The sequence below is a fragment of the Heteronotia binoei genome, chromosome 1 (genome assembly GCF_032191835.1).
Source record: "Heteronotia binoei isolate CCM8104 ecotype False Entrance Well chromosome 1, APGP_CSIRO_Hbin_v1, whole genome shotgun sequence".
Taxonomy (NCBI): Eukaryota; Metazoa; Chordata; class Lepidosauria; order Squamata; family Gekkonidae; genus Heteronotia; species Heteronotia binoei.
Genome location: NC_083223.1, coordinates 128,597,108 through 128,611,277, shown reverse-complemented (window position 1 = coordinate 128,611,277; position 14,170 = coordinate 128,597,108). Strand labels below are relative to the sequence as shown.

At 42.6% G+C, this 14,170-nt stretch overlaps 1 protein-coding gene across 1 annotated transcript in view; it reads left to right on the top strand.

Moving 5' to 3' along the window:
* The first annotated feature begins 5,153 nt into the window (after positions 1 to 5,153).
* The window catches only part of EPM2A (EPM2A glucan phosphatase, laforin), a 77,319-nt gene continuing 68,302 nt past the window's right edge, over positions 5,154 to 14,170 (top strand). The window contains exon 1 of the mRNA XM_060240570.1: positions 5,154 to 5,491. Within this exon, the coding sequence (XP_060096553.1) occupies positions 5,227 to 5,491 (265 nt within the window). The 5' untranslated portion in view covers positions 5,154 to 5,226. The remainder of the gene's footprint in view (positions 5,492 to 14,170) is intronic.

Genomic DNA, 14,170 nt, shown 5'->3' with positions numbered 1-14,170 from the left:
GAAAGGTTTAGAGACACAGATGTAACATTTCTAGAAATTTTGAAGGCATGGATATTGCAGAGAAGGGGAGAGATGAAATTCATGCAATAGCTTATTTTCCTGTCAAATCTAAACTTTTTTTTACTGATTTAACATAAGATCAGTAAAAAGTTTAGGTCTGATATCTTAGCATGTAAAATCACACTATTTGGCATATTTATGGAATTTAGAACTATAGCTGTCATAATTTTCTCTAAGAAAACTGTATATCCAATACTTGACTTGTAAACTAACCTCTGGAGGGTCAATCTGAGGACCATAAGATCTTTTCACTATTAGCCTCAAACAAGAGTGAAGCCATTGAATCTAGCAAAATTCTTTTACCATGCTTCCAGGAGGAGATGTTCTTTTTGACCACGGACTCTGTTGTTATCCATATGGTGTTGTCTTGTTATGCCAATAAAGGTTTTGTGATGTGACTTGCAAAATGCTGCACCTATTCTAACTTAGAACATTTTCTCATTTTTGCCATTGGAGAGGTAGAATAGAAAACTTCTCTAGTATACATAATGTATTTGGACAGTAACATAGTCACAGCATATTTTGATACTGTTAAACTTTAGTTTTTCACTGTTCTAAACAGAATTGTTGCCAAAATTAATTACATTTTAAAAAAATCATGAACATACTAATCACAGAAATCACATTTATTTAATGATGTAGATGGTTGTACATAAAAATTTGCATACTACACTTTTGCAGTAAAACTTTCATTCAAAAAATCAAAATATTCCTTATATTTTTAGAATGAGTAAAATGCTTTCAGACAAGTTTTTTCCCATTTAAAATGAGAACGTAGTTCACAGGAATATTCTGTTCTGCCAAATTTGTTTCTCCAATGGAAAACTGAAAAAAGTCGCTAGCCTTTTTTCAGGTATATCTTTCACATGCTAAAGGCAAGGTTCTCTCACCCAGTCTTTCCAAAATAGAAAGCAGAGGTGGGGGAGGGGTTAGTATTCCCCAGTTTCCCAGTTTTCTCTGGAAGAACTGGAAAAAAAATTCTTGGGCAAAATCCTCCAACCCATTTTTTCCCCTACCCTCTGTTTTAATACTAATGTAGAGTCATGTATTTCTAATATTAGATTTTGAGAATCCAGAAAGATTGAGATACATACTTGCATGGCTTGCAAATTATATTATCCTTAGGCTGATACAAGATTGAGTATAGGCTTCTAAGTGACAAGGCTAAAAGATCATAGGGACATTTTTAATGTTTTCCCTTAACGTCATAGATATAATAAAAGCTGGATGTGTTGGCTTGATCCTCATTATTTATTGGACGTGGCTGCCACAGGGGTGGTATTGCACTCTGTCACCACTCCCCCCTGTCATTGAGTAGCCTTGCTGTGACCCGCCAACTGCCGGCCCTGTCAGGTCAGAACCCCATCAGAAGGCCGCTGACCTTTGAGCGAGACAGTTCTCTGCTGAGAGGTTCTCCTGGAGCCTTACTGATTACTACTGCGTCTCTTCAGGGCGTGTTGTAAGAAGTCTGGGATAGTCTGTCTCTGCCTCCCCCCCCCCCCCCCACACACAAACAACACTGCTACAAAGCAAACAGTAAACTGAGAGAAATGTTCCTTGGCTCCCATCTACTCAGGCCCAGGAATGTTAACAGTCTTACCTCAGAGACAGCGAACTCTTCTGTGTCCTCTTTGTTAACCAGCCTTAGGGCTGCAGAGCTACTGTAGCCTCACAAAAGGCCTACCAGCACACACAGCCTCCAAAGGCCATACAAATAGCAGGGGAGGCAAGGCCCCACTTATTTCCCCCCTGGGAAGTGCTAGCCAGAGGCTGTTGCTAGACAACCCAGGCTGCTTTTCCCAGTTAAGGGTGAGACCTCAGGCGAATAGACTAGCATACAGTCCATCATTTTCTCCAGGATGGAGAGAGAAATCTGTTGTCTGGAATTCAGTTCTGATCCCAGGAGATCTTCAGGCTCCACCTGGGGGTTGGCTACCCTAGGCCTGGCAGCACCTTGGTGACCTGATGCCACCTGGCTGGCATGAATTAACTAGGCCCGGCTGTTTGCTCCTGTTCAGCAGCAGTCACTCTATGACAGTTAATGTGAATTACCAATTGCCAACTCCAGGTTGGGAAATTCCTGGATATTTGGTGGGTGGGCCCTGGAGAGGGTGAGTTTGAGAAAGGGTGGGACCTCAGATTGGTACCATAGCATAGAATCCACTCTCAAAATTAGCCATTTCTGCATGGAAAACCATTGTTGCCAATCTCCAGGTAAAGGCTGTGTCATTATACCCTGCTGAGATTGCTTGCTTCCTGCTTTTGTCCCCATTGTGGAGAAAGACTACTTTTACTAGGAAGATGGTACAGGGAGGGGGAAGAAGATGGAAAACTGAAATAAGATAAAAATCCCCTACAGAAAATACCTGCCTTGAAGTGCATACTCTATAACAGTGTCTCTCAACCTTTTTGGCACCAGGGACTGGTTTTGTGGAAGGTAATTTTTCCACGGACTGGGGGGGGGGGGGCAGTGATGAGGTTTTTGCTGCCCCAGGCTGCCTCCCCCCCATGCCCCATCCATGCCTCACATGGGGGTCTTTAAATGGGGAGAGGGAGACTGGGGCTGTTTCTGCCACCTCCCCGCTAGGTGGCCAGGCAGCATGCTAATTTGCCTCCCCCTCCCATTTAAAGACCCCTGTCGATCAGCTGATTGGGTCCTGGGTGGCAGAAGGGGCAGTGGGGCTGCTCTACCTCGCTCCAAGGCTGCCTCCCTGCCTCAAAACAAGGCCACGTTGCCTCTTTCAGCTGCCTGGGTCCTGGGCAGGTGGAGGCAGTGTGGCACCTCTGCCTCCCTCCATGGCCCGATTGCTAGCAGGCCACAGACCAGTACCAGTCCATTGCACAGTGGTTGGAGACCCCTGCTCTATAACACAACTGCCAGGCCAAAAAAAAAAATGCCACAAGCTCATGCTGATGCTTAACACCACAAGGCTGAATATGACAGGAAAAGATGGCAACAATACACTGCAAACAAAAGGAACGAGAGCCAGTTTGGTGTAGTGGTTAATTGTGCGGACTCTTATCTGAGAGAACTGGGTTCTATTCCCCACTCCTCCACTTGCACCTGCTGGAATGGCCTTGGGTCAGCTATAGCTCTGGCAGAGGTTGTCCTTGAAAGGGCAGCTGCTGTGAGAGTCCTCTCAGCCCCACCCACTCACAGGGTGTCTGTTGTGGGGGAGGAAGATAAAGGAGATTGCAAGCTGCTCTGAGACTCTTGAGGGTGGGATATAAATCCAATATCATCTTCTTCAATGTCTGTGTGATTGTTGTCATGCTCCCCTTGCACACACCCACACCCCATTATTCTTCCTTCTTGGCATTCTGGACCTGTTTCAGGGCTTTGAGCCACACACACACACACACACATGAGGGGGGGGGGATGGAAAGCTGGTGTCTGTTTCAGCTGCAGGGTGGGTGAGAAGACAGCAAGGGTGAGGAGCAGTGTTCCCTCTAAGCTGAGTTAGCATGAGCTAGCTCTCAGATTTTTAACCTCCAGCTCACAACTTTTTGTCTTAGCTCAAGAAAAATGGCCCCAGAACACAGTAATTCATGTAGCAGCTCACAACTTTAATGCCAGTACAGATTATTACATGTCCATTCAGCTTCTTGTTTGGATAATATATCAAAACAAGCAGAGAAATTGCAGGAAGGATCTGGTTTTCCACTCCCCCCACCATTTCCTCTTTCCATTCTTTACAGCACCATAGCATCTCCCCTTCTTCCTCTTCTCTCTCTCCTTCATATCCATCAGTCAGCCTACCTTTATGTGCCCAGCTTTCCTTTATTCCTTCCCCCCAAAGCACCTACATGGACAAACATGTTGCAGAGTGCTAGCTACTGGGCCCTGTTGCGGGGTGGGGGTGGGGATCACAAGGAATTTTATAGGACACTTCATTTCTTGTTTTATCTCTTCTCCTTTGCTAATACTGAGAATCCCCATATCCTCACCTTTCTCTGCTTCATTCTCCCCTTCCCATCCATTTACCTTTTAGCTGCCCACCTCCAGCCATACTGTCTATTTACTTAAATTTATACCTCGCATCTCCTCACAATGTGGACTTGTCAGCTAGTATTCTCTCCATTTTATCCTCACAACTGTCTATTAAGTAAATTAAGCAAAAAACATGTAACTGGCCTATGGTCACCCACTCAACCTCTACAGCTGAGTGGTGATTCAAACCTCAATCTCCCAGATCTTAGTCAAACTCTAACCCCCACATCACACTGCCTTGAATCGTAGCAAGCATCCAGTCCTGGATAAATCATGCAAATCTTGTGCACCGTCCCTCTGTGGTTGCTGCTGAGCCTTGCCCCAGTGGGCCCCAAAAAGGGCTTGCCTCCGCCACCTTTTATTGACAAAAAACAGCAACTGAAATTCATTTCTTAAAGCTGCAGGTGTTGTTTCTACTATGGGGAGGGGTTAACCACAGTATATATTTGTTTTTTTTCCGATGATTTTTGCGTTTACGTCAGGAAACTCGTTTTAAATAGTTACTCTTTGTTTAACAAAGGAAAGGAATCATTTATGAAACATTCTGTAAAAACACTTTGAGGGGGTAACTGTGTGCTCTGCAGACGAACCACTCATACATGTGAAGAAAAGGTCCGTAGTTTACAAAAGCTTAAGCTAGAATTTTGTTCCGCCTATGATGGCTCAAAAGCTTACTCGTACTTCCATTAGTAAGCAGTGTTAAAAAGTGCTGGAATAAAAAGTAATATTGCATTTCTAAAGATGAATCACTCAAAATGCAAGACAACACAAACTTTGAATGTGGAAGATGAACGTGTTTCTTGTAATTTAGGGTGGCATTAATAATCTGTTTAATCGTATGAAGGATAACTTAAATATATATGTCGTTCTCCTTGGAGGAAGAGAGGGATAAAACTGTACTAAGCAGGTGAACGTGCACTAATTCTATAGAGGACTTTTCAAAACAAGCAGCCTCAGACCTCCCAACATCCTTGCACCGGCGCCTCTCAACAGCCTACTCGCTTGATACTGAGCCTCCTCCTTTGATAGGCTGACCACACGCCTACGTAAGTGACGTCACATTCCTTCCGCAACGCTGCGCTAGCTTCTTCCCTCTAGCGGTGGAAAGAGGGAATCAAGGCACACATTTTGTCCACCATTAGTACTGAAGTTTCTTAAAGGGCCAGGTCTCTCCCATGCTGTTTCGTTTCGGGGTGATCGTGCCCGCCAGGCTGGCAGAGGGCGGCACGGCGTTGTGTCTATCAGGCTCCCGCCCGGAGCTAGGTCACTGGGACCCCCAGCACGCTCTGACCATGAAACTGGCACGGCCATTGGCTCCACTGCCGGCTCAAGAACCGGTGCTGTGGCTCGCGGAGGTGGCCCTTCCCGAAGAAGAGGCCGCGTGCACGTTCTGGTACAAGTTTCTCAGGCGGCACGAGACTGGAGAGGCAGTCTGGGAAGGTAACGGCAAACTCAGGACTGGCAGTCGTACGTCTGAGGAAGGAAGGAGGGAGGGGCGGGGCCGCCTGCATGTACTCGGCTTTGTCCAGTAGGTAGGCGTATCGGGAAAGTGACAGCCACTGCCATGCGCAGTAGGAGTAAGGGAGCGAGCCAACTTTTTGTTATATAATCGCAAATGTGTTGCCTTGCCATACAAAATACAGTGGCCCAGCTAGTCAGCATCTCTTCAGCTCCCGGGAGTTTTGGCTAACTAGGTATCCTTTCAGTGTGGTAGAAAAGTTGTATTGCCTTATTGGTCCATACGGCAGGCTTCCTTCCATAAACCCTTTCATGTCAAATAAGCTAATCCCCGCCCCCGCCTATTAAATATTAAATTAAAGGTGCCTTATGATAGAACCAACAAACAACACAGTACAGTAACCCTTTGCAAGTAGTAATCAATAATAATAATTAATAAAAGGGATCCAGACTTTGGCTTCTCTGCCTCAGCCCGGGTACTTGAACATTCCTGTCATCTAAAGCTTTCCCGTCATCACCGAGAATGGCCGCCAACATTCTAGGCTTCATACACCTGCCCTCTAGTTAAGGTTGCCAGTTCTAGGTTGGGAAGTACCTGAAGGTTTTGGCGGTTGGAGCCTGAAGAGGGCAGGGTTTGGAGAGGGGAGAGATTTAAATGGGGTATAATGCCTTAGACTGCACCATCCAATGTGGCTATTTTCTCCAGACGAACTGATCTATATTGTTTGGAGATCAGTTGTAATAGTGGGAGATCTCCGGCCACCATCTGGAGGGAAAGGAAGCATTATGAGCATTGTCCAGTAAGTCTGTGTTGACCATCATTCCAAAATATGCCCGTCTAATGCAGTTGTGCTATTTGTGATATTGGAAGCCATTTTCGGAGATACATCTTTCTTTAAAATTGCTTTTACAGTATAGCTGGTAAGGTTTCATTGCAATGTTTTGAACATGTGAGTAGACAGAAGAGGAGCATAGGTAGCTTGCCACATACATTTGAGAAAAGAGACTTCTGAATATGTGGAGTGTGCTAGCCAGAAAGGATGGGATGGTTTAGAAGAAGGTTTTATACCCTGCCCTTCACTACCCAAAAGAGTCATGGATGGCTTACAGTCACCTTCTCTTCCTCTCTCCACAACAGACACCTTGTGAAGTAGATAGGGCTGAGAGAGCTCTGAGAGAACGGTGACTGACCCAAGATCACCCAGCTGGCTGCATGTGGAGGAGTGGGAAATCAAACCTGGTTCTCCAGATTACAGTCTGCCATGCTTAACCAGTACACCACACTGGCTCTCATAGTGATCTATGATAAATTTATCATGAAAGCTAATGTTTGAGAACCACTTTTATAAATCATTCTGTTTTGTTTGGGAAGAAAATATGATAGCAACCTTTTGTTCTACGGAACTTCATCCTGTAGGACAGAAAGAATTTCAGTTACAGGCACTGATTCTACCTCACTGGATATACCTTGTGGAGTGTCTTGAGTACATTCTCCCATCTGTGTCCTTGAAAGGGCAGCTACTGTGAGAGCCCTCTCAGCTCTACCCACCTCACAGGGTATCTGTTGTGAGGGGAGAAGACATAGGAGATTGTAAGCCACTCTGAGTCTCTGATCCAGAGAGAAGGGCGGGGTATAAATCTGCAATTCTTCTTCAGCATTTATGGCAGGCTGCTAATTGCAATTGTCTGTAGTTTTGAGTATATGGATAACACCAAGCTTTATATTTGTTTAAGCCAGTGGAAGCTGCTATTAATGTTCTTGGCCATTGGATTGCAGCTGTGGTCAAGGGGCTGATGGAGGGCAAACTGAAACTGAATCCAGACAAGGTGGAGGTGATGCCAGTCAGGATGAAAGTATTGCTTTCCCAATTTTTGTTTGTTTTTGATAGCTTGGGAGTGCCTGAAGAATAATGTATACTTATAGATAAAAATGTACAAGTGGGAGACTGTGAGTTCAGATCAGAGGGGAAATCTCATTCCCACCCCCTGCTGGTCATTCTTCCCATTATATTTCCACTTTCTCTGCTTCCTTCTTTCCCTTTCATCTGTCATTCTCAGTTGCTCTCATCTGCTGCTTTCTTTCTAGCCCTTTCTCCCTTCCCAGCTCCACATTTTCCCCTTTCCTTGCTTCCTTTCCTTATTCCATTCCCCCTCTCCATTTTTTCTTTCCCCTTTCTCTCTATTTCATCTTCATTTCCCTCCACCAGCCTTGTCTTTCCTGCCTGCCGATTACTCTCCACCCAAATTCACCTAAGGTTTCAAATTGAAACATAACACCATTTTAGATTACCTGGGCAACTACAAACAATTGTTGATGTTATCTGCAGTTGCGTAGGCAATACAAAATGGCTGCCTGGATTCTCAGAAATAATCTTGGGAAATCTCTACATTTTAAAATATTTTTTTATTTTATACCCCCCTTTAAATTTTTTTTCAAACTTCAGAATTTTGCCAGATTACAGAAATATCTACCCTCTATATCTGGCCACATTGTGCAAATCAGCACTCTGGACCCATGTTCAGAGTGGCAATGAGGCGTACTGTTCTATTTATGATTGCAAAGGAAAGAATGACAGTATTGAAAACAATCAGGGGAAAGCTGAAGCAGTTAAGTGGATCATATGCTTAAGTGGACTAGCATAGCAAAAATTTGTGAGGTTCTTTAATAAAAGGGTGGGTCCAGGTGGGCAGCCTTGTTGGTCTGAAGCAGAACAAATTTTGAGTCCAGTGGCACCTTTAAGACCAACAAAAGTTTATTCAAGGTATGAACTTTTGTGTGTAAACACACTTCCTCAGATACACAGAAATGAAAGTAAGCAGTTCATATATACAGGCAAATGCCTCTACATAGATGAACAGCAAATTAGCATACAAATATGGTGCTCTGATTTATTGGAACTGTTTTATGATGTTTTTAATTCTGGTGTTGTTTTAACTGTTGTAAGCCACCATGAGCCCACTTACGGAATATACATGGAAAAATTAAATTAAATTAAACTTCATGAAGATGTTTTGACATATGCAAAGACTAAACAGCAATAACAAACTAAGTTTATAGGTTACAATATGTTTAGATTTAATTACAGGGGAAAACAGTGAAGCAAAAATATGTCAGAGTTGGAGACTAATGTGTAACATATCCTTAATTGTTAAGAGTAATTGAGACTGTTGTTACACTCCGCTCGTCTCCTCTAAAGCATGGAGTTAGCTAATAGCATTGTTTTCTTCTAAGTGGGGTTGCATTGTTATGTCAGAGGAGCACATTGCAAGATTACATTAAATTACATTCACTATTACATTACATTACATTCACTATTAGAATATATTATTCCAGAGGATGTTTAGTCCTTCTTGGTGAGAATACATACAAAACTTGGAACAAGCTCCCAGGTACTTAACAGGGATATTGGTTTCTTATCTCATTACAAATGCTAAACCCATTCAATCATTGTATATGTATTCTGTTTCTGTACGTAAAATTTCTTTCTCTTGTTACCATTGAAGTCAGATCATTTGTTTGAGCAGCATTTTCCCCTTAACTAGGAAACATGGAGAATTGGGGACACTGTGTAAAGCTTCTCTGCTTCCATGTTAAATGGGTTTTTTTTTACATTTAACCTAATACACTCTGTGGCAGACCAGGCCTGCATCAGCTGGTAGACCAGGCTCTGCCTACTCCTTCCTGGTATTCTGATTTGAAGGGGATGTTCCATTGTACTTCCTCAGGGTATTGCTGATGGTGGGCTAGCCTCCTAATCTCCCTCTGGTGTCACTAGGACTCCACCTCAGGGCTTCCCAGATATCCTTGGGGCTCCTCTGGAGAGCTGGTAACTGGCCATCTTGCCACTTTTCTCCTTCCTAGTGATTCCCTGCCTCACTCTTAGCATTCTAAATTATGTGGTACAAAGGAACTCCACTCTTTTAACAATTGAAATATTTATTTAAACTGCACAACTATGTACAGGCGTAATATAAGTGAACAGAAGTAATAAATCAAAGGAGGCAAAAATGCTCCATCTCTTTCCCTTCTCTAATCTCATGTTCTAACTAGATGGTATGCAGGGCAGGCACCTTAGTTACAGTTGGATAAGATGGTCATTTATACCAGGGGTGTCAAACATGCAGTTTGGGGGCCGAATCAGGCACCCTGGAGGGCTCCTATCAGGCCCCCGAGCAACTGGCGGTCATCTGCTTCCTTCTCCCTCTCTTGCTTCCTTCTGCATAACAGCTTGCTTTGCAAAGCTTGCTCAATCACACAGAAACTACAGAGAAAAACCTCTATTTTCTCCATTAGCTGAGGCTCCTCTCTTGAGAATCAAGGGGGGAAGAACAGCTTGCTTTTCCAGGCTCTCTCAATTGCACAGCTGAGCTACTGAGCCAAGCCTCTTCCTTCTATTGACTAAGGCTCCCCGCCCCTGTCGCCCCCAGTCCCTGGGGAAGGAAGAAAAGAGCCAAAGCTTCCTTTGCCCAGTTCCCTGGATCCCATGGGAGAAATACAGACAGCACTTTTAAAACCAACGTGCTAAGCATGTTTTAAGTTTTTTTTGTTTGTCTGTATCCTTTATAAAGTTTATATCTCTGCTACCTAATCTGAAATTGGTACACACATGGCCCAGCCCGACATGGCTCAGCCCAACCCGACATGACCTGGCCCTTCAAGGTCTCATTTATGTCAGAACCGGCCCTCATAACAAATGAGTTTGACACCCCTGATTTATACTCTCCAAAATGGTCACTCACTCTGGCCCAGGAGCAGAGCCTCTGTCTGTGGCAAGCTCTATCCAATGCATACTGCCTTCCACCCAAAACTTAACAATATAAACTGCAGTTTCTGCCCAGGAACTCGTTCTCCCTCCTGCAGCATTCTGAGGCAGATCTGCTCTAACCGCTGATGGACTTCCTGTCCTCTCTAGGGAGCTGCCTTCAGATTTACTGGTCGCTAGGGTTGGGACAGACAGACGCTTAGTTGGGAGCTCTGAGGTTTTTAATAGTTTTAAGGTTTATTCTTGGATAAGCTTTTTAATTATGCTCTGGAACTCCTAGGCATACTATTATTTAGCTTATCACTCACATGTCAATATGTTTGTCTAGCTGCTGAAAAGAGTTTTGAAAACTTTCATTGAGTTCAGAAGTTACTCTGTGAGCTGTAGCCTTGAGAATTGTTTGGTGCAGCAAGCTAGTTAAGATGAAATACCTAGTTATGAATTTGTCTTTAAAACTCATCTTTGGCTGCTGACTGAAAAAAGAGAGAAGAGGTGGAAGAGCTTAATGCAGATGACCAGATAAATCCAGTGTTTGTAAATTCCTCATTTTTTTGTAATGCCAATAATTTTATATAAAAATAAAAGTCTTTAATTTTATCCAAAAACCCTCTATGTGTTAGTATTCTTTTCTGCTTCCAAAGTTTAGTGAATACCAACCTTGTGGCAGTTGTAACATATAAGGAACATGTTCTAAATTTCTTTGGGATAGAGATTATGTAGTTCAGTTAAAAAAAAATGGAGGGCCAATAACATTATAGTCTATCCTATTTGCCAGGATAATCATCATGATTTAAAAAGAAAAAAAAGCCCTAACACAGCCCCACCACATTTGGAAGAAGTCTGCCTAAGGTGTATCAAAAAACCAGCGGTAGTTATTAGCACGTTTATACATTTTAGCTAGTATAATAGGAGAGAGATGCCAATGATGCATAATTTTATCACATTTTCTCTCACACCCAGGTTGATTGAAAAAAGTTAATTTTGTTTTGCATAAAACTTACATGCATGAGCATCAGTTTTATAATGTTGAGAGCAATGCCATTTTTGATTAAAGTTTGATCAGATTCCCAAACAGCTTTACAAAGTTTTGTATAAAATGTAGATAGTGAGCCACTGCTCCTTGAAGCTGTAAGAACTTCAGAGGGAGTCAGATCTCTATGATCAGATCTTTACAGAGCCTGGTGATAAACAGACTTCTAATTTGCATGTATTGGAGAAAGAGAAATTTCCCATTACTACATTCAGATACTGTATTGAATTACCCATTTTTTTGTTAACAAAAATGTCATAGGGTTGATGAAGAAACATTTTTTCTTATTCTAAACAATCAACATTTCACCAATCTGCCCCTTGACAGTAGTTCTTGTATTATGGAAGTTAATGGAGAAAACTGCAGTGAAAAAATTAATAATAGCTGTTATTATTACCATAGTACCATAGTAATTGCTTCTCATGGTTTCTGTTCATATGAACCAGTTGCCTAATGAACAGTTTACAAACGATTGTTCAAATATTGTATTGTCTCCATCATTACTACTGTTCTGTGAAGCCATCCAGTTTAACCCAGAGGCATGCAATTACAAAGAAATATTAGGAATGGCTAAACCTCCTTTTCCATACACCATCTTAACTGGGCATCCAGCAGATATATTCATTGAATATCTTCTCCCACACAGTTAGTATTTTATCAGATATATACAGAAAATAGGAAAATAGAATAGCAAATTAAATTTAAGAATAGGAAAAAAGATTTTGGGAACAAAATAATTTTTTAAGTATTAATTCTACCAAAAAGTGATACCGAAATGGATTTCAAGTAGATATTTTATTTTTTACATTTTTAATGACCCAGTCAAAGTTGTTATTATATAATTTTGCTTTATCCAAAGATACATTACAACCCAGATATTTCACTGGGTTTGTGCACTTTTTTACCTGGGCTTATCCAACATTCTGTATCTAGGCTAGAGGGTTCATTGTTCAGAAACATAACTTTTGATTTTTAAATATAATAATTTATTCCCTGAGGCCTTGGAATACATCTAGAGTTGCCAGTCTCCAGGTGGGGCCTGGAGATCTCCCGCTTTTATAACTGATATGCAGCTGGCAGAGATCAGCTCCCCTGGAGAAAATGGCAGCTTTGCAGAGTGGAATCTATGGCATTGTACCATGTTGAGGCCCCTCCACTCCCCAAACCCTCCCCTCTCCCTGATCCACCTGCAAAGTATCCAGGTATTTTCCAACACAGACCTGGCAACCCTAAATACATCTCCAAAGCAGGTACTAAAGCATATATGTGTGGTTCAGGGTGTTATCCTGAGCCCCTTTCTTCTGCAATTAGAGCTGTTCAGGTTTCCAAGCCAACAAAGTCCAGTCTATTTTAACTACGAAGTCCAGTCTATTTTAACTACAACTTCTTCAGAAAGTCCACCCCTTCTGATCAGAGGTTTGATTCCAGGGGCAAAAGGTACTTGCAAATAATGCTGTTGCACACTTCAGTCTTCAGTAAAAGTCCAACAAGAATTTATTACAAAACAGCATTCAGATTAAAACAAAAACACAACTTTCATTGCAACGGACTGTAAGTCCTATAAGCAGATAGTCAAGTCATTAAAATTCCATACCGGCTTGGTAATTAGGGAGGAGGAATGCTCATTAAGTGTCAAAGTCTTTTCTCAAGTGAGGCTGTGGGACAATTCCCCCAGGACAAACAGAAGCAACAGAAGGAGCCTGCACAACTCAATAAATTCAAACAGTCAAACGTCCAAGGAGTGAAGCTATTACTTCTTACTCCCCTTCACCAACAAGAAGAGAAAAACTTCCCCCAGCTTCCCGTTTTTTGCTGCCTTGCTGCTAGTTAAATTAAGAGTTTATTACTCACAGCTGTGGCTATTTAAAGGGATGTACCAAATTTCCAGCTTGCTCTAAAAATCTGAGCTAACAACATTTCCATACACCCGCCCCCCCCCCCCCCACGCAGAAAGCCAGTGACTAACAGTCATTCACATTTCTGTGATCAAGCGATACCCTTATTACAGATGCCACAATTATGTTGACAACAGACACACAGTTATTAACAATATGGTACATCGATTCCAGAGTTAACATCAGAGGTCTCAACAATACTCAGCTGCTTCTTATGAATCATTATAACATCTCGAGAGGGAATCTGCCAGAATATTATCTTTTTCCTTGATGTGACTAACGTTGAAGGACATGTCTTGCAAAGATAATGCCCTTCTCAGAATTCTGGAATTAGTTTTTCTCATTCTGTGAATGAATGTTAGAGGGCTATGATCTGTTTCCAGGTAAAAATATGTTCCTCTAAGGTAGATTTTCAGTTTGTTCAGACCCCAAACTACCCCCAAGGTGTGGAAATGGTGTTAGCCAGATCTTTAGAGTAAGCCAGAAATCTGGTACATACGTTTAAGTAGCCACAGCTGTGAGCAATAAACTCTTGGTTTTAATTAGTAGCATTGTAGCAAAAACACAGGGGAGCAGGCTTCTTTTCTTTTTTGTCTGCGAAGTCTGTCAGCCGGGGAGTGAGAAGAGACAGCAATCTTCGTTCCTCGGACGTTGGTTGACTGCTTGTGAGTTGCACTCGCTTCTGTTTGTTTCTGCTAGCTCCGGGGGCTTTGTTCTGGCAGCCTGACTTCGCAAGAGACTCTGAATTTAATGAGCGCCTCTCCCTAATCAGTATTTTGCTGTGGAGTTTTAATAACTTGACTATTTGCTTATAGCAGTGGTGGCCAACGGTAGCTCTCCAGATGTTTTTTGCTTACAACTCCCATCAGCCCCTGCCAGCATGGCCAATGGCTGGGGCTGATGGGAGTTGTAGGCAAAAAAACATCTGGAGAGCTACCGTTGGCCACCCCTGTCTTATAGGACTGGCCGTCCG